Source organism: Staurois parvus, unplaced genomic scaffold, assembly GCF_062004578.1.
Source record: "Staurois parvus isolate SC_StPar_1 unplaced genomic scaffold, SC_StPar_1.0 ptg001782l, whole genome shotgun sequence".
In the NCBI taxonomy this organism is placed as follows: Eukaryota; Metazoa; Chordata; class Amphibia; order Anura; family Ranidae; genus Staurois; species Staurois parvus.
The window spans coordinates 89,431-110,000 of record NW_028319578.1 but is presented as its reverse complement, the minus strand read 5'-3'; the positions used below and the strand labels follow the sequence as shown (position 1 = coordinate 110,000).

General features: G+C 42.0%; 1 protein-coding gene across 1 annotated transcript; it reads right to left on the bottom strand.

Annotated features, from left to right (window-relative positions):
- Nucleotides 1-147: 147 nt before the first annotated feature.
- LOC149434302 (uncharacterized) lies at nucleotides 148-16,332 on the bottom strand. The gene is made up of 3 exons (XM_089663832.1): nucleotides 16,250-16,332; nucleotides 9,667-10,082; nucleotides 148-998 (listed from the first exon to the last, which is right to left on the bottom strand). The coding sequence occupies exons 1-3, from the start codon at nucleotides 16,278-16,280 to the stop codon at nucleotides 801-803; spliced, it is 645 nt and encodes a 214-aa protein (XP_089519958.1). The 5' UTR covers nucleotides 16,281-16,332; the 3' UTR covers nucleotides 148-800.
- Nucleotides 16,333-20,570: the final 4,238 nt, after the last annotated feature.

Here is a 20,570-nt window from a genome sequence, read left to right as displayed (position 1 = left end):
CCATGATCCTCAGTGTTCTGCATAGACGTCCATAGGCTTGCCTGGCTATAGTTCTCCCTCTGCTGACTGGAGGGGATAGTGCAACTGTCAGAGATGCGGGTGTGACCAGAAGTGTGTGGACTGACACAGGGAAACGCAGGCTTCAGATATAGTAAATAATATAATTTATTAAGACTAACAATACAAACGCAGTGCAAAACTAAACATAACACAGTGCAAACAAACTGAACCAAACCTCCAACAGATAACATACGATACAAGAGTAGTCAGGCAGGCCGGGTCGGTAGCAAACGGGCAAACGGAGTACCAGGAGCAGGCGGGAGAGTGGTCAGGACTAGCCGAGGTCAGTACAGGCAGAGTTCAGGCAGCGTCAGGACAGCAGAAACAGGATCAAGAAACCAGGACCAAGCAAACAGTACAACAAAGCACTGATTGCAGGTCTGGCCATCCCTTAAATACACCACCTGCAATCAGCCCCAGGTGATGGCTAATTGCCGAAGTGAGCCTCTGGTTGTTGAGAGCACCCGCTGGCCAGCCCTGGTACTGCAGCCCACAAGGCAGGTGAGTCCCACCACTATTGGCAAGTCCATTCCTGACAGCAACTCAACAGCTTCAAAAGCTAATGCAAAACCCACTGTAAAGAGGACAATGTCTCCTCCTCCATGTTTCTGTAGTCCAGCGCCTGGCTATATGCAGATTGCATTGTGTACAGAAGGGCGCTTTCTCACCATTTATACATTTTATTTATATGATGTCACACAAAATATTCATATTATACATTATATACAGATTTTGTGGTATTATGTTCTCCCTAGGCGAGACACTGATGCTAGACGTGAACTGCTTTGTGCCCTCGATCTAAACATCAGGGGCACCGCAATGGCGTAGTACGCGGCTGCCATGATGCCAAGGGAAGTTGCGGCAATGTTGACTTTCCTCGCCATCACATGGCTCTTCCAGGCCAGCTCAGCGTTTTTCCTCTTCCTGGCGATTAGGACCTAAAGACAGACAACTTGTTAAAATGAATGCATTTATCTCAATGAGTTAAAGGTAAAATATAATAATAATCATAATCATAATAATAATATTAATTATAAAAAACAACAATAATAATCATGACAATGATTATTATTATTACCACAAAATGGTGTTAGTCCAGTAAATCGTTATTTTGCAGTAATAATAATAATATGATTATTATTATTAATAATAATCATATTATATCCACCAGAAATTGTGTGAGTTTAGTAAATCCTTATTTTGTGGTAGTAATAACAATAATGATAATGATATTAATAACAACAGTAATAATAATACAAATATTATTATTATTACCACAGAAATTGTATTTGGCAATAATAATAATTAAGATAATAATTACAACAATAATAATAATGATATTCATAGTAATAATTATAAAAAAAAACAATAACTGTTCAACAGGTAAAAAGTTTTGGGCATAAAATTAGCTAATCTTACATAATTTTGGGGTGCTGAAAACGAAAATGACCCTAAAAAATGTTGATTGGCTCTAGTTTCCATGATATATTCACCCATCTAATGACGTAAGCCATTCAAAATTATGATGCAACTTCAGCTGCATATTGCGCAATTGATACTGGTGACCAATAGAAAATGTCATGTATACTGAGATGATGCAATATTAGCCTTTAATTGCATCACTTCACTGCATAAAAGCTGCAGTATCTGTAGCTGATTGTAGTTCGTCTTTACATTTCGTTTTATGCTTATATAGGCTACTCAGTAATGCCTCCAACTTGTGTGAATAAAGCAGATAATTTCTGCTATATCTGCGGTGAAATAACTTTTATCTCACAAAAAAGGAGGATAACAGGAATGATTAAGAAAGCCTACAACTTGTATTTTGGCTGCAAGATAGGAGACCAGGACAAGAGCTGGGCACCACATATATGCTGCAATTCTTGTGGGACGGCACTGGAGCAATGGTTGAATGGAAAAAAGGCATCTATGCCTTTCGCTGTGCCAATGATTTGGAGAGAGCCAACAGATCATGTTAGTAATTGTTACTTTTGTATGGTGCCTCCAATTGTAAAAGGGCTAAATAAGAAGAAAAAGTTATCTGTGCACTATCCAAATATTCCATCGGCAATACGTCCAGTTCCTCATGGAGAGGGGCTACCAATTCCTAAAGCACCAGAATCCTTCGTGGTTGAGTCAAGTGAGGAAGAACCTGAAGCGTGTAGTCACGTGCAGTTGTAAGAGATAGCCCTTTCCTCGAAAACAAGAGAAAAGCCAAGAGAAGCAAAACCGACACAAACTGAAGACAAAACTAGTGAGAATCCTAAGTATTAAAATGATTCAACTTAGCTTATGGCTATAATTTTTCTTGGTAATCCTATGCAATATATTATGCCATTTAGGCTTTGTTATGTAGTCAATATCACTTGCTTTATATTTGTGGAAAGACATCTATCTATATAATTATTGTGCATTATGTAGTCATTACGCCTATAGTAGAAAACTTTCCGTTTACAGAAAAACTAGAGCCAATTGACAAATTTCATTGTTATATTTGAACTCAGAATGTGAAATTCATTAAGAAATGGATCCTTTTGTTTCCAAAACTGGCAAAAAATAAAAATTTGTTGAACAGTGTAATCATGACAATGATTATTATTATTACCACAAATTGTTATTTTGCAGTAATAATAATAATAATAATATGATTATTATTATTATAATTAATAATATTATATCCACCAGAAATTGTGTACGTTTAGTAAATCCTTATTTTGTGGTAGTAATAATAATTATGATAATTATATTAATACCAACAGTAACAATAATACAAATATTATTATTACCACAGAAATTGTAATCTAGAAAAAAGTCAAGTAAATCTTTATTTGGCAATAATAATAATTAAGATAATAATAACAACAATAATAATAATAATAATCATAATAATAATAATTATTATAAAAAACAACAATAATAATCATGACAATGATTATTATTATTACCACAAAATTGTGTTAGTCCAGAAAATTATTATTTTGCAGTAATAATAATAATATTATTATTAATAATATTATATCCACCAGAAATTGTGTGTTTAGTAAATCCTTATTTTGTGGTAGTAATAACAATAATGATAATGATATTAATAACAACAGTAATAATAATACTATTATTATTATTACCACAGAAATTGTAATCTAGAGAAAAGTCCAGTAAATCTTTATTTGGCAATAATAATAATTAAGATTATATTAATAACAACAAAAATAATAATAATAATAATATTATGATGATGACGATGATTATCATTATAACCACAGAAATTGTATAAGTCTGGTAAATCTTTATTTTGCTGCAATTATAGTAACAATGATAATAATAACAACAAAAACATTAACAATATTAGTAATATTATTATCATGAATTATAACCATAATAATGATAATATTAATAACAAAAACAATAATAAAATATTATTATATTATTATTTTTACTATTATTATTACCACAGAAATTGTATATGTTGAGTAAATCTTTATTTGGCAATAATAATAATTAAGATGATATTAATAACAACAATAATAATAACATTAACAATATTAGTAATATTATTATCATTAATTATAACAATAATAATGATAATATTAATAACAAAAACAATAATAAAATATTATTATATTGTTATTTTTTTTATTATTATTACCACAGAAATTGTATATGTTGAGTAAATTTTAATTTTGCAGTAATATTATTATTAATAATAATAATAATAATAGTAATAATAATGTTAACAAAAATAATAATAATAATAATAACAATATTATTATTATCATTATTATTATTATAACCACATAAATTGTGTAAGTCTAGTAAATCTTTATTATGCAGTAAAATAATGATGATAATAATTTAAAAAACCAACTATAATAATAGCATTATTATTATTATTATGACATAAAAATATTTTTTACATGCTTGCTGTAAGATATTTATCATTTCAATATATACACAGATTTCTAGTTTGTCCCCCTAGTGGTCATTGTTATTGCCCTGCATTCCCTCAGCCTCCCTGATTACAAAAATAAATCCCAGCTATGAAGACAATGCATGGTTTTCAGTCAGTCAGATATAACTGCTAAACTTGAGAATCCTTAACTCCGTGAGTCCATCTAAAGGAAAACATTATTTATGGGAGCATTATCATTGCTATGGGAGACCGCTGGGGAGGGAGCAAGAAGCGACCCCCTTGCTACCAGGGGATACCTCGCCTAGCACAGGTACCACCTTCATAACAGGCTGCTTACCACCTATCAGTGGGTGTAGCAGCCCCAGCATACCTGCATAGGAAGAGTCCATTAATGGTAAAGTCCAGGATGACGGTAGTTCATGCTAAGGGTGTCCTGACAAGTCAATGTCTTCAGAGCGGACTGCAAGTCCCAGCAATCCCTCTACATGGTGGTGTTGTGAAAACCCAGAACTCTGAACTTGGCTTCGGCTCTCAAGACTCTCTCCCCTTTCGACTCTTTTGGGACCTGAACCCAATACAGGATCGGTGGGTGGGACCCTGAAAAGTCAGAAAACTAGACCAGGGATGGAAGTAAAGACATTAACCCCTCCCCCCTGGCTAGGGCAGCCTTGACTTAACTATCCACAGTGGGCAACCTGCCTACATGCCTCTAAAACACATATCAGAGAATATTTGCCCTTCCTTCTTGGGGTCCAGTACTCCACCAATGAACCCACCTTGTTTTCTTTCTATATTTTAAATAATGAGGCTAATGAGGGTCCATTTTTGTGGCACCAGAGAACTTCTATGAGTTTCTATAACCTTCAAGAGCCGTTTGAAGCCCAATGCACCCTTATAGACGACTAAAAACGACCTTCAATGAACATTCCCCACTGACTCCATTCCATTTTTGTCAAAGGACCAATATTTGACTGAAATCTCGATTTTGGACAAAGCGTTGGAGAATTAAAACTCTCAAAGGAATTTTCTCCTGGCGGTTCTTCAGACCTTCTATTTTTGTTATTTATTGGAAGCAAGCTTTGAACCTCTTGTTTTTGCTGAGCCAAAGAACTCCCCGCCAAGGGAATATGTTCTTGAGGACATATACGTGAGAACCAATTCCTTGATGCTTCCTCATTTTACTCAGCATTGTTTAGGTCCTGGAAACAAAATCATCTTGATACAAAATAATCCTTTGGAACAATAGAGACCTTGCCCCAGAGGTATCCATGCAGTGCACATTGTTGTCTTCAGTCATCACAGCAACCATTGATACGTGAAGTTTCACTTTCAGAACTGTATTAAATACCGATGGGCTGCTGGAGGCCACAGAACCTGCTTTTGTACCGTTATGGCTTCTTGAGGAAACAGAAACAGCGCCTCCTAAGTGTAGACAAAAAAAGTACACAGGATTTTTGGCCATTAAATTTCATGAAAAGTCTCCGCTTAGAGGTACTGCTTCTGGTTCCTCTTTCTTTACACTGTCCAGAGCCAGCTTCTGCTCTCATACACAGCTTGCCCTCAGTGGATGGACCCATGTTTCATGGCGAACATTTCACACGGGACTTATAATAAACCCCCTAATGGACTTTGGACTTGTAAAGGTTTATGCCAATGTTCTATTCACCTAACTTTATCCTCTGGTTTTATGGTTTCTGTAGACCTGTTAGAGCTCCTGTTACAGCCAGGTCAGTATTTTGTGTGTTGTCCTAATTGATACCCACAAGACTGCATCTGGCTTCCTTGGAAACAACCATGTCAATGTGGCAGCACCTCATGTCACAATGAGTTCACCAACAGGGGCTGTGAAAGTGGAACCTTGGGTAGGCAATGTCTATTGTTCACCACCACACTGCAATCCTTTTATATAAAAAAAAAGTACCTTTCTCTGTCCAGAGCCAGCTTCTGCTCTCATACACAGTTTGCCCTCAGTGGATGGACCCATGTTTCATGGCAAACATTTCATACGGGACTTATAATATACCCCCTAATGGACTTTGGACTTTTAAAGGTTTATACCAGTGTTCTATGCACCTAACTTTATCCTCTGGTTTTATTGTTTCTGTAGACCTCCTGTTACAGCCAGGTCAGTATTTTGTGTGTTGTCCTAATTGATACCCACAAGACTGCATCTGGCTTCCTTGGAACCAACCATGTCAACGTGGCAGCACCTCATGTCACAATGAGTTCACCAACAGGGGCTATGAAAGTGGAACCTTGGGTAGGCAATGTCTATTGTTCACCACCACACTGCAATCCTTTTCTATAAAAAAAAGTACCTTTCCCTGTCCAGAGCCAGCTTCTGCTCTCATACACGGTTTGCTCTCAGTGGATGGACCCATGTTTCATGTCGAACATTTCACACAGGACTTATAATATACCCCCTAATGGACTTTGGACTTGTAAAGGTTTATACCAGTGTTCTAGGTGCCTAACTTTATCCTCTGGTTTTATGGTTTCTGTAGACCTGTTAGAGCTCCTGTTACAGCCAGGTCAGTATTTTGTGAGTTGTTCTAATTCATACCCACAAGACTGCATCTGGCTTCCTTGGAACCAACCATGTCAATATGGCAGCATCTCATATCACAATGCGTTCACCAACAGGGTATCATGTACCTGGTGATGGAGGCCAATGGAGAGAGGGCTTCCCTTGTGGCTAAGTTCCGGACTCCCCTGAGAGTGGGACAGCGGAATTCAGGCCCAAAGTTGCACAGGTCACCTGTAGGAGTGCTGGTTGGTGGTCCACTCAGAAGCACAGCTGGTACACAGAGATAGGTCTGCAGACAGGAGGCGCCTGTGCATGGTAGGCAAGCCCTGCAAGCCCTTCGAGGATTTAGGTGTTTACTGGGTTGTCGGTTCAAGCTGAGGTCAGGTACCAGGTGGGAATCAGAGCAGACGTAGTCAGATGGGATAGCCGAGGTCATACACAGAGGAGCGAGAGAGAGAGAGAGTATCCGTAAGCCAAGCTGAGGTTAGATCAGGGGTAAAGCAGAGTAGATAGGTCCAGGAGCAAGCCGAGTCGGTAACAGGATATCACAGGTCAGAATCACAGGAAACAGGAACCAGGAACAGGGCAAGGGGACCTAGAGATCATCCAGCAAACAGAAGAAGTGATGAGCCTCCTTATAAAGGCTGTTTTTTTGCACCAGACTGAGGCTGATGTGTACTTCTGCGGCCATGTAGAGTACTGGCAGAAATGCCAGATCTTCCAGAACTTCTGCCGTGGACAGGACCCTGACACAGTGGCTGTGAAAGTGGATCCTTGGGCAGGCAATGTCTTTTGTTCACCACCACATTGCAAAACTTTTCTATAAAAAAAAAGTACCTTTCTCTGCAAATGTAGATACATAAATTCACCAAAAATTTGAAATCAGAGAAGACTACTAAAGGTCACGTGATAACATTGTGATGCAGACACCAAGCCTCAACTCGAGAGGAGGACAAACTTCATTCTTTGGGAGGCTATGATTAAAATGCCAGAATGATGCACATGGACCACTTATCAGATTAAATACAAGAATCTAGCCTTTCAGGGTAGGAGAGCCCATTGATGTACCTCAAATTATGAAAACTGTTATGGTCAGGGGTCAGCCTTGGAGATCAGTAGCTATAGCAGTAGAAAGGCTTTCACCGACAGAATAGGTATACAAGCAGATTACCCTGACGGATGACGCAGGCTCACCCAAGGTGCGGGGTCTATGCACTAACCGATATTCACTAGAGCTCCTGATGGTGGAGATGGGTTTTGTTGTGTAATAGTACCAGGTTATGGTCCTCAGGATCGCCCCAGCAGGAGGTAAGCAAGCCAGGGTCCAGTAGCAGATATAGCAGATAAGGGATCAAGGAGAAGTATAGTCAGTAAACAAGCCAAAGGTCGGTAACAAGTGGTTGCAGGTTGGAATCAAGCAGAAGCGTAGTCAAGGAACAAGCCAAAGGTCAATAACAAGTGGTTGCAGGTTGGGATCAAGCAGAAGCGTAGTGTAACAAGTGGTTGCAGGTTGGGATCAAGCAGAAGCGTAGTCAAGGAACAAGCCAAAGGCTGGTAATATGTGGTTGCAGGTTGATATCAAGCAGAAGCGTAGTCAAGGAACAAGCCAAAGGTCGGTAATATGTGGTTGCAGGTTAGGATCAAGCAGAAGCGTAGTCAAGGAACAAGCCAAAGGTCGGTAACAAGTCGTTGCAGGTTGGAATCAAACAGAAGCGTAGTCAAGGAACAAGCTAAGTGTCGGTAACGAGTGGTAGTGGAGATAAGGACAGCTGCAGATATGCGAAGGAGCAAAATATCAGCTAGAGAGAGCACATTTGACTGGCAAACAGGAAGTGTGGAGACATGGCTTAATTCATGAATCAAAGAACAAAGAGTTCAAGGTTCACCAGAAACAAGAGACAGGGCAAGAAAGTCCAAAGGATCAGACAGGGAGCTGTCCAGCATCTCAGGTGGCTCAGCAAGAAGGCTGTCAACTCTCCTTCGGAAGCAGCAGATGTCGTGGGTTCAGATCATGGTCCTGACACCTACAGATGTGGGGCTCACAGATGCATTTGCAGATACTGGCTAGAGACAGGCCTGATGAGAGTTATATGTGACACAGAATGTGTTCCTTTTCTACCCTGTTGGGGTCAATGTTAGGGTTAGAGTTTTATGGCAGTGGAACAGGTCCAGGATCCTTTAAAGGAGTTTCTGTAGATGTAAGGAGCCACCAATAGATCCCCACCAGCAACAATATTTCCCTTCAAAAAAAAGGTTTTCTTAAAAAACAGATAGTTATTATATTTAAATAAAGATTACCTTCACGGAAAGGATGAGAGCTATCAAGCCGACTAGAGGAAAGAAAGTATCATTGAAGATCGACCAACCAAGGTAAGAAGGCACCTGACATCCTCGGCATTTCCATTTTATTTGTGTCATCTCCGTATTATTAGGACCCTTAAGAAACACCAAAAACCACCATATATTTCCCTTCTCCATTGACTCCAATGCATTTTGCCAAGATTCCCCCATTTTGCTTATCTCTAGATCTCACATTGAAAACAAATTTTTGTTTTTCAATGACTGTGACCGTGTAACTCGTTATGGCAAGGAAAGCCACACATGAAGGAAAATACAAAGAGCCCAAGGTAAGGTTTGTTATCATCTACTTCTGATATTTATATATTTAACGTCTTACTGGCATTCCATATTAGGCTGAAGGAACATTTTCCATAGTACCAAATTATATATTAGCGTCAATACCTAGTGAGTCAAGGACCGAGAACAAGCATGCAACCATTGTAGTCAAAACAGCTCTAATCTGTCTTGTCCAGGGGTGGACTGACAACTCATGGGGCCCGCCGGCAATAGGGGATCCTGGGGCCCTTGTGTCCTTGCCCAAACTCAAAAACGCCTATGAAAAAGGTGACAGGGGCATCTCATGGGGCTCCCTACTGACCCCGGACCCTCGGGCAGTGCCCGAGTTTCCAAATGGTCAGTCTGCCCCTGGTCTTGTCTGTTTGAAAAAATTGTATCAGGTGATGGACTCAAAAAGTATGGAAGTCGGAAGGTCCGCATAATGGGCAAGCAACAAGAATGTTAGAAGGTCACCAATGCAAGCACCCATATTTTCCTTCAAAAAATGGTTTGCTTAAAAAACGGATTATTATTATATTTCAATAAATATTACCTTCAAGGAAAGGATGAGAGCTATCAAACCGACTGGAGGAAAGAAAATAAAGTTGAAGATCGACCATCCAAGGTAAGAAGGCACCTGACATCCTCGGGGTTTCCATTTTATCTGTGTCATCTCCGTATTATTAGGACCTTCTTGAACAAGACTGGATTGGGTGGTTTGGTTTATCTGAGGTGGTGAGTCCAATATTGAGTTTGATAGATCCAGAGATGAGTAGGATGGAGGTGGGTCCACATCCCATGAGAAGATCTGAAAGAGGGAGGGTGGATAAGATACAGCTCCATGTTGAGCTACTAGACTGTAAGAAGGAGGAGGGTCGTCGTATTGTCCATTGCAGTGCCCATGAAGGTTTCCTGACATGATGCCTTGATCTCCGTACGTGTGCAGTACGTCCGTGTCTTTTGGTTTCCCTTTATAAACACAGAAGGCAGTTGAAGATAAGTATTTACAATGTTTACCATGAACTTGACTCCCTTTAGGGACATCTCAGTACTTTGTACTTTCTCTTCTACTAGAATGACTGGTTTCAAATACTTGGAGAACTAAAAGCCAACATTACCAAACAACAGTTATTACCCTCACTAAAAGAATAAAGCATTTAAAGGGACTTTCCATGTCCAGGTCTCCTGGAGTGATCAGCAGGACTTTTTTTCAGTGGGAATGCGGGGCACCTCCACCATTGAATCTACGTGTTGGCAAGGGGTGCTGGAGGGTCTATTGATTCTAGCTACCAGAGGATCTCTTATCACTAGGGGGAGTAGTATTGCTGGGGGGCATCTACTGTTGTGGGTGGTATTATGTTGCCTGGGGGAATCTACTGCTAAGGTGGAGGTCTATTGTTGCTGGCTACTGAAGGGTCTGTTGATGCTGGATGCTGGAAGAGCTATTGTTGCCATTTGGGCCTATTAATGCTCGTGGAGATTTAATGTTGCCATGGTGGTATTTTGTTCCTGGAAGGGTCTATTGTTCTTGGGGGATCTATTGTTGTTGGGGGTCTATTGTTGCTGGAGAGGATCTCTAGTTTCTAGTGGGGGATCCATGTTCAGGTCTTCTGGAGTAATAAGGACTTTTTTTTCAGTGAGAATGGGGGGCACCTCCAGTGTTGGCAAGGGGTGTTGGTATGTGCTGGAAGGTCTATTGATTCTGGCGACTGGGGGATCTCTTGTCACTAGGGGGAGTAGTATTGCTGGGGGATCTACTGTTGTGGGTGGTATTATGTTGCCTGGGGGAATCTACTGCTAAGGTGGAGGTCTATTGTTGCTGGCTACTGAAGGGTCTGTTGATGCTGGATGCTGGAAGAGCTATTGTTGCCGTTTGGGCCTATTAATGCTCGTGGAGATTTAATGTTGCCATGGGGGTATTTTGTTCCTGGAAGGGTCTATTGTTCTTGGGGGATCTATTGTTGCTGGGGGTCTATTGTTGCTGGAGAGGCTCTCTAGTTTCTAGTGGGGGATCCATGTTCAGGTCTTCTGGAGTGATAAGCAGAACTTTTTATTCAGTGAGAATGGGGGGCACCTCCAGTGTTGGCAAGGGGTGTTGGTATGTGCTGGAAGGTCTATTGATTCTGGCGACTGGGGGACCTCTTGTCACTAGGGGGAGTAGTATTGCTGGGGGATCTACTGTTGTGGGTGGTGTTATGTTGCCTGGGGGAATCTACTGCTAAGGTGGAGGTCTATTGTTGCTGGCTACTGAAGGGTCTGTTGATGCTGGAAGAGCTATTGTTGTTGGCTGGGATCCATTGTTTCTGGGTGGGCCTATTGTTGCTGCTGGAGATTTAATTTTGCCATGTGGGTATTTTGTTCCTGGAAGGGTCTATTGTTGTTGGGGGTCTATTGTTGCTGGAGAGGATCTCTTGTTTCTAGTGAGGGATCCATATTCAGGTCTTCTGGAGTGATAAGCAGGACTTTTTATCAGTGGGAATGCGGGGCACCTCTAGCATTGAATCTATGTGTTGGCAAGGGGCGTTGGTATGTGATAGAAGGTCTATTGATTCTGGCTACTGGGGAATCTCTTGTCGCTGGGGGGAGTAGTATTGCTGGAGGGATCTACTGTTGTGGGGCGTATTATGTTGCTTGGGGGAATCTACTGATAAGGTAAGGGGTGCTCTATTATTGCTGGCTACTGAAGGGTCTGTTGATGCTGGCTGCTGGAAGAGCTATTGTTGCTGGCTGGGATCCATTGTTGCTGGCTGGGATCCATTGTTGCTGGGTGGGCCTATTGTTGCTGGTGGAGATTTAATGTTGCCATGGGGGTATTTTGTTCCTGGAAGGGTCTATTGTTGTTGGGGGTCTATTGTTGCTGGAGAGTGTCACGATCACGGCGTCAGACCCCAGACCTTCTCACGAAACTCGTGACTGAAGGACTGGCCGATCCAGACCGTGATGTGACGTGCGTAACAATGCCATACCCAGCTGCACCCTACACAGCGATTTTCCAGCTAATGGATTTCAATCTGTGCCTGCAGCCTGGATGCGCTTGTTACTGGGTCGGGTTAATTATGCAACTGACCCTTACACACTGTCACCACCCCTTTTTTGTACAGAAAAGGGGAAACTCTCTTTATCAAATATACACTGTAATGGTTGAAAAGTCGTCTGTCCAATACGGTCGCCGTAGGCGGATTGGGCAGAGGATTAAACAAATACAGTAGCGTCTCTTTAGAGGCAGGAATTCGTAAATTGCAATTAAGCACTTTAGAAACAGTTTAACACTTTCAGAAAGAAAGATTTATTACTAAAAGAGTCAAACAGGTGCAATAAAATATTTACAGAAAAAGATGTAACTAAGATATATATATATATATACACACACAGAACCATAGCACAGCAAAGAGATAACAGGGAGAAGTTAAAGGGTTACATTACTTGCCATTTAAGCCTTTGATGTAAGCAGATCCAAGTTGTAGAGCGAAAGGGTCTCCCCAGGTGGTATATTGATGTTAAGAATGGGAAAAGACTTTTTAACTTAACTTTTTAGGCCTGCTAGCCTGTTTTTTAAAGTCCCCCAGCAGGGGGGTGGCTCTGAGGAACTGACCAATACTCTGTTTAGGGAGGGATCGTCGGACGGAACTCTGAATTAGAACCAACATCTTTCATAATTCATATTTTGGCCTATAACTTTCCAGCTGCACAAGCGACAATCTCTCCGCGGGTAGTTTATTATGCAAATAAGTCTAAGGATCATGTAGATATGAATTATGAGATTATACGTTACACGGTGTACGAGTTCTATGTTTTGGCTCCCCGGAGCGTTTGAAACGAGTGGAGAGACTTATCAGAACGTCCGTCTGCGCGTTGGCCATCTGACGAGGTGCCCAGTTTTTATGTAAGTCTTCCATATTTCAAGATATGAAACATAGGGGAAAAACTGACTTGAGGAATGTTCATTTAATTCTGTCACCTACGCTGCTAACTTTTATGAGGTTAAAATCTCAGTTCCTGGGAAAAGCTGCCATATCTCTGTTACAAGGTGAGAGATTACACAGGTTCTTGGGCAGAGCGGCTCTGTCTCTCTTGGGAACATTGGCCTTATCCTGGCCTAGGTGAGGAAGGCTACACTTTCGCAGACTGCTCGGCACCGAACTAGGGATGCCTTGCCCTGCTGTTGACCCATAACCAGCACACACACATCTGTCACTGTGCCTCTCAGGAAGGGAGGGGGAAGGAGAATAAAGGATGAATGAATACTTTTAATAAAAGGGGGAATCTGCGTCCATCTCTGATGCGCAAGTTTCCTACAGAGAGGATCTCTTATTTCTAGTGGGGGATCCATGTTCAGGTCTTCTGGAGTGAAAAGTAAGACTTTTTTTTTTTCCAGTTGAATGTGGGGCACCTCCAGCATTGAATCTATGCATTGGCAAGGGGTGTTAGTGTGTGCTGGAAGGTCTATTGATTCTGGTTAAAAAAAATTTAAAAATTGAAAACAATTATAATTTTTTTTTTGTACTGTCATCGGTCAGTGTCCCTAATTTGTGAAAATAATTATTAATTTCTTCATTTTCCGAAAAATTATGACAAAAAAATTACAACTTCAAAGAACTTGCCATGCCTCTTATGAAATACGTCAGACTGTCTACTTTGCAAAAAGGGGTCGATTGGGGGATATGTGTACTGTTCTGACATTTGGGGGATATCTGTATTGTCCTGACATTTGGGGGATATCTGTACTGTTCTGACATTTGGGGGATATCTGTACCATTCTGACATTTAGGGGATATCTGTATTGTCCTGACATTTGGGGGATATCTGTACTGTCCTGACATTTGGGAGATATCTGTCCTGTTCTGACATTTGGGGGATATCTGTACTGTCCTGACATTTGGGGGATATCTGTATTGTCCTGACATTTGGGGGATATCTGTCCTGTCCTGACATTTGGGGGATATCTGTACCGTCCTGACATTTGGGGGATATCTGTCCTGTTCTGACATTTGGGGGATATCTGTACTGTCCTGACATTTGGGGGATATCTGTACTGTCCTGATATTTGGGGAATATCTGTACTGTCCTGACATTTGGGGAATATCTGTACCGTCCTGACATTTGGGGGATATCTGTACTGTTCTGACATTTGGGGGATATCTGTACCGTCCTGACATTTGGGAGATATCTGTACTGTCCTGACATTTGGGGGATATCTGTACTTTTCTGACATTTGGGGGATATCTGTACTGTCCTGACATTTGGGAGATATCTGTACCATCCTGACATTTGGGGGATATCTGTACCGTTCTGACATCTGGGGGATATCTGTACCGTTCTGACATTTGGGGGATATCTGTACCGTCCTGACATTTGGGGATATCTGTACCGTCCTGACATTTGGGGGATATCTGTACTGTCCTGACATTTAGGAGATATCTGTACTGTCCTGACATTTAGGAGATATCTGTACTGTCCTGACATTTGGGGAATATCTGTACTATCCTGACATTTGGGGGATATCTGTACTGTTCTGACATTTGGGGGATATCTGTACTGTTCTGACATTTGGGGGATATCTGTACTTTTCTGACATTTGGGGGATATCTGTACTGTCCTGACATTTGGGAGATATCTGTACCATCCTGACATTTGGGGGATATCTGTACCGTTCTGACATCTGGGGGATATCTGTACCGTTCTGACATTTGGGGGATATCTGTACCGTCCTGACATTTGGGGATATCTGTACCGTCCTGACATTTGGGGGATATCTGTACTGTCCTGACATTTAGGAGATATCTGTACTGTCCTGACATTTAGGAGATATCTGTACTGTCCTGACATTTGGGGAATATCTGTACTATCCTGACATTTCGGGGATATCTGTACTGTTCTGACATTTGGGGGATATCTGTACTGTTCTGACATTTGGGGGTATCTGTACTGTTCTAACATTTGGGGGATATCTGTACTGTCCTGACATTTGGGGGATATCTGTACCGTCCTGACATTTGGGGGATATCTGTACCATCCTGACATTTGGGGGATATCTGTACTGTGCTGACATTTGGGGAATATCTGTAGTGTTCTGACATTTGGGGGATATCTGTACTGTCCTGACATTTGGGGGATATCTGTATTGTCCTGACATTTGGGGGATATCTGTACTGTTCTGACATTTGGGAGATATCTGTACTGTCCTGACATTTGGGGGATATCTGTACTGTCCTGACATTTGGGGGATATCTGTACTGTCCTGACATTTGGGGGATATCTGTACTGTCCTGACATTTGGGGGATATCTGTACTGTCTTCTTTTCTATTATTCCAAGTATAAGTGTGGAAACGACCTCAAGGCCGTACCAAAAAGGCAGCAGCCCAAACCTTAAGAGAGTTTACCACCAATATCCACCATTGGGTACAAGTGACTGGAGGGACTTCTCCCCACCCACCCACACAATCCCCCACCTACGACCCGTGACCGATCCGGTCAGTCCAGCGCAGTCTTCAGCACAAACAAGATACGTCCCGTGTATGGGCAGCTTTAATTGATTGATTCCGGTTGTCAGCCCCTGGGAGCCCCTGAGTCCGGGTTTCACAATTAAAATGGGACAAACAGCTCCTGTCCCTGCATTGTTTAAAAACGCCCTCTGGTATTTAAGTCGTTAATAATAAAAAGCAAAATATGTTTGCTGCTGACATTCGCTCCGGCAGTTTCACTTTCTACTGCAGAGCTGTTCTCAGCCGTACGGTTTCAAGATATCAGCAGCTGCTGGAATCTGAAACACAACATGGGTGCGACGAGCAGCTGCTGGTGGAGGACGCAACGTGCAGAGGTGGAGGGAGCAGCGTGCAGAGGTGGAGGGAGCAGCGTGCAGAGGTGGAGGGAGCAGCTGCTGGTGGAGGGAGCAACGTGCAGAGGTGGAGGGTCAGGGGCGGACTGACCATTCGAGCACTTGGGCACTGCCTGAGGGTCCGGGGTCAGTAGGGGGCCCCATGAAATGCCCCTGGTACCTTTTATAGGCTTTTTTGGGTGTGCTATGAGTGTGGGCAAGGACACAGGGGCCCCATGATCCCCTATTGCCCGGGGGGCCCCATGAGTTGTCAGTCCACCCCTGTGGAGGGTGCAGCATGCAGAGGTGGAGGGAACTCACTTTGAAACTCTCCCGTCTGTTGTTCCTCCATGTAAAGATGGTTCCTCTTCCACTTTCCTTCTCCTATCCCAGGCTGAGGCTCCTCCCTGTTTGCAGCATAACTGATAGAAGAGGAGGAGGAGTCTGTGAAGGAGGGGGAGGAGCTGAAGATTTGTTGCTGTGCCCCTGCTGGACGCTGATGTAAACCCAATATTTTATTAGGTACCATGTACTTGTATGAAGGAGTATATCCAGTTCTTTTTGTATTGCTTCCTATGCTTGAAATTCCTGGTGTTCCTGCCAGTCCCCCCACCCCTTCAAAAACAGACCACACTAGATGTGAGAGCACAGCGTGGTCAGTTCTCTAGCTGTGCTGCGCCCAACAGTTGCCCTATGGACGCCCTCCCAGAACTAGCCGACTGCGTCTTTCGGCTATAGCGAGATCGGCGAATGGTTAAGGAGTTTAAGCCCAAATGTTTGTTATTGATCCAGAGAATCTAACGCGTTTCGGAGATATACGTCTTCCTTCTGCTGGGTCATTAACCATTTGCCGCCCGCCCTATGGCCGAATGGCGGCCGGCAAAGGTCATCAGCGTTCCAGGTGGACGCCATATGGTGTCCTTCCGCACATGCGCAGAGCGGCGCAGCGGCGCGATCTGTCACCGGCCGTGTACCTCGGACACGGCCGATGACAGATCTGAGTATCGGCCCCCGTTGCCGGTACCATGTGACCTGCTGTGACTAATCACAGCAGGTCACATGACAGTTGTATACAATGGATGGCTTCATTCATGCCATCCATTGTATACTAGTGTCTAGCTGTGAATGGTCACAGAGATCACATGCACATCCAAATCACAGCTAACCACAAAAAAAAAAAAAAAACCTGAATGAATCGATGTCATTCAGGCAAGTGCTTGCTTATAGCAAAGTAATTGTGTAAAAAAAAACAAAAAAACAAAATACTGATCACTTCCCCAAAGTAGTACAATGTTACTATGGTAGTGAAATATGAAAAAAAAATCTTAAAAAAAAGAAAAAAATTTAATAAAAAATAAAAAAAATATATATACATTTTTTTTTCATACTGTCACCAGTCAGTGTCCCTGATCACCGCCATGCCAGTTATATGATGACGCTGTACTGTACTGGTGACAGTATGTAAAAAAAAAATTTTTTTAATTTTTTAATTTTCCAAAAAATTATGACAAAATAAATACAACTTCAAAAAACTCGCCATTCCTCTTATGAAGTAAGTCGGACTGTCTACTCTGTAAAAAGGAGTCATTTGGGGGATATCTGTACTGTCCTGACATTTGGGGGATATCTGTACCGTCCTGACATTTGGGGGATATCTGTCCTGTTCTGACATTTGGGGGATATCTGTACCGTCCTGACATTTGGGGGATATCTGTCCTGTCCTGACATTTGGGGGATATCTGTCCTGTCCTGACATTTGGGGGATATCTGTACTGTTCTGACATTTGGGGGATATCTGTACTGTTCTGACATTTGGGGGATATCTGTCCTGTCCTGACATTTAGGGGATATCTGTACTGTCCTGTCATTTGGGGGATATCTGTACTGTGCTGACATTTGGGGGATATCTGTCCTGTCCTGACATTTGGGGGATATCTGTACTGTGCTGACATTTGGGGGATATTTGTACTGTCCTGTCATTTGGGGGATATCTGTACCGTTCTGACATTTGGGGGATATCTGTACTGTCCTGACATTTGGGGGATATCTGTACTGTTCTGACATTTGGGGGATATCTGTACTGTTCTGACATTTGGGGGATATCTGTACTGTCCTGACATTTGGGGGATATCTGTACCGTCCTGACATTTGGGGGATATCTGTACCGTCCTGACATTTGGGGGATATCTGTACTGTCCTCACATTTGGGGGATATCTGTACTGTCCTCAAATTTGGGGGATATCTGTACTGTTCTGACATTTGGGGGATATCTGTACTGTCCTGACATTTGGGGGATATCTGTACTGTTCTGACATTTGGGGGATATCTGTACTGTTCTGACATTTGGGGGATATCTGTCCTGTTCTGACATTTGGGGGATATCTGTACCGTCCTGACATTTGGGGGATATCTGTCCTGTCCTGACATTTGGGGGATATCTGTCCTGTCCTGACATTTGGGGGATATCTGTACTGTTCTGACATTTGGGGGATATCTGTACTGTTCTGACATTTGGGGGATATCTGTCCTGTCCTGACATTTAGGGGATATCTGTACTGTCCTGTCATTTGGGGGATATCTGTACTGTGCTGACATTTGGGGGATATCTGTCCTGTCCTGACATTTGGGGGATATCTGTACTGTGCTGACATTTGGGGGATATTTGTACTGTCCTGTCATTTGGGGGATATCTGTACCGTTCTGACATTTGGGGGATATCTGTACTGTCCTGACATTTGGGGGATATCTGTACTGTTCTGACATTTGGGGGATATCTGTACTGTTCTGACATTTGGGGGATATCTGTACTGTCCTCACATTTGGGGGATATCTGTACCGTTCTGACATTTGGGGGATATCTGTACCGTCCTGACATTTGGGGGATATCTGTACTGTCCTCACATTTGGGGGATATCTGTACTGTCCTGACATTTGGGGGATATCTGTACTGTCCTGACATTTGGGGGATATCTGTCCCATCCTGACATTTGGGGGATATCTGTACTGTTCTGACATTTGGGGGATATCTGTACTGTCCTGACATTTGGGGGATATCTGTACTGTTCTGACATTTGGGGGATATCTGTACTGTTCTGACATTTGGGGGGATATCTGTCCTGTCCTGACATTTGGGGGATATCTGTACCGTTCTGACATTTGAGGGATATCTGTACTGTCCTGACATTTGGGGGGATATCTGTACTGTCCTGACATTTGGGGGATATCTGTCCTGTCCTGACATTTGGGGGATATCTGTCCTGTCCTGACATTTGGGGGATATCTGTATTGTCCTGACATTTGGGGGATATCTGTACCGTCCTGACATTTGGGGGATATCTGTACTGTTCTGACATTCTTGGACCTCAAGAAATTAGATTGGCCGTCAGTACTTCAGGATTGATCAATATTCAGATCTATACCATAGTTTGTGAACTCTATAACTTTCCTACAAACTAAATAATACATCCTAATTTGGATTATTTTCACCAAAGACATGTAGCAGAATACATCTCGGCCTAAATTTATGAAGAACAATTATTTATTTGCAAACTTTTATAACAGAAACAAAGAAAAACGTGTGTTTTTTTCAAAATTTTTGGTCTTTTTTTGTTAATTTAGCAAAAAATAAAAACCCCAGCGGTGATTAAATACCACCAAAAGAAAGCTCTAGTTGTGTGAAGAAAATGATAAAAATTTTAGTTTGGGTACAATGTTGTATGACCGCGCAATTGTCATTCAAAGTGTGAGAGTGCTGAAACCTGAAAACTGGCCTGGGCATGAAGGGGGTAAAATTGCCTGGTATGGAAATGGTTAAACATGATATAAATACCTTCAAATATAATTATCTTCTAATTTTGGCCATATTCAATATTTTTCAATAAATATATATATATATATACAGTTGCAAGAAAAAGTATGTGAACCCCTTGGGATTACGTGGAGTTTTGCATGAATTGGGCATAAAATGTGCGCTGAACGTCATCTAAGTCACAACAATAGAAGAACACAGTCTGCTGAACATAATACTACACAAACATTAGATGTTGCCATGGTTTAATTGCACATAACATGTAAACATTCACAGTGCAGGGAGGAAAAAGTATGTGAGGCCCCAGCTTAATGACTTCTCCCAGAGCTAATTGGAGCCAGAAGTGAGCCAACCTTGACTCCAATCAGTGTGATGATATTGGATGTGTTGCTGACAGCTGTCCTGCCCTTAAAAAACACACACCTGTTTTGGGTTTACTGGTTTCAAGAAGCACTGTCTGATGTGAACCATGCCTCGCAGAAAAGAGCTCTCAGAAGACCTACGATCAAGAATTGTTGACTTGCATGAAGCTGGAAAGGGTTACAAAAGTATCTCCTTGAGCCTTGATGTTCATGTGTCCACGGTAAGACAGACTGTCTACAAATGGAGAAAGTTTAGCACTGTTGCTACTCTCCCTAGGCGTGGTCGTCCTGTAAAAATGACTGCAAGAGCACAGCGCAGAATGCTGCATGAGGTAAAGAAGAATCCCAGAGTGTCAGCTAAAGACCTACAGAAATCTCTGGCACATGCTAACATTTTTGTTGACACATCTACAATAAGGAAAACATAAAACAAGAATGGAGTACATGGGAGGACACCACGGAGGAAGCCAT

What these genes read in the sequence shown, in the direction of transcription:
- LOC149434302 (XM_089663832.1), bottom strand. Translation starts at nt 16,280, where the DNA reads ATGGAGGAACAACAGACGGGAGAGTTTCAAA. An exon ending in ACAGACGGGAGAGTTTCAAA is followed by an intron (nt 10,083 to 16,249) that starts GTGAGTTCCCTC and finishes GTGTTTATAAAG; the next exon opens with GGAAACCAAAAGACACGGAC. An exon ending in CTCTCATCCTTTCCTTGAAG is followed by an intron (nt 999 to 9,666) that starts GTAATATTTATT and finishes GTCTGTCTTTAG; the next exon opens with GTCCTAATCGCCAGGAAGAG.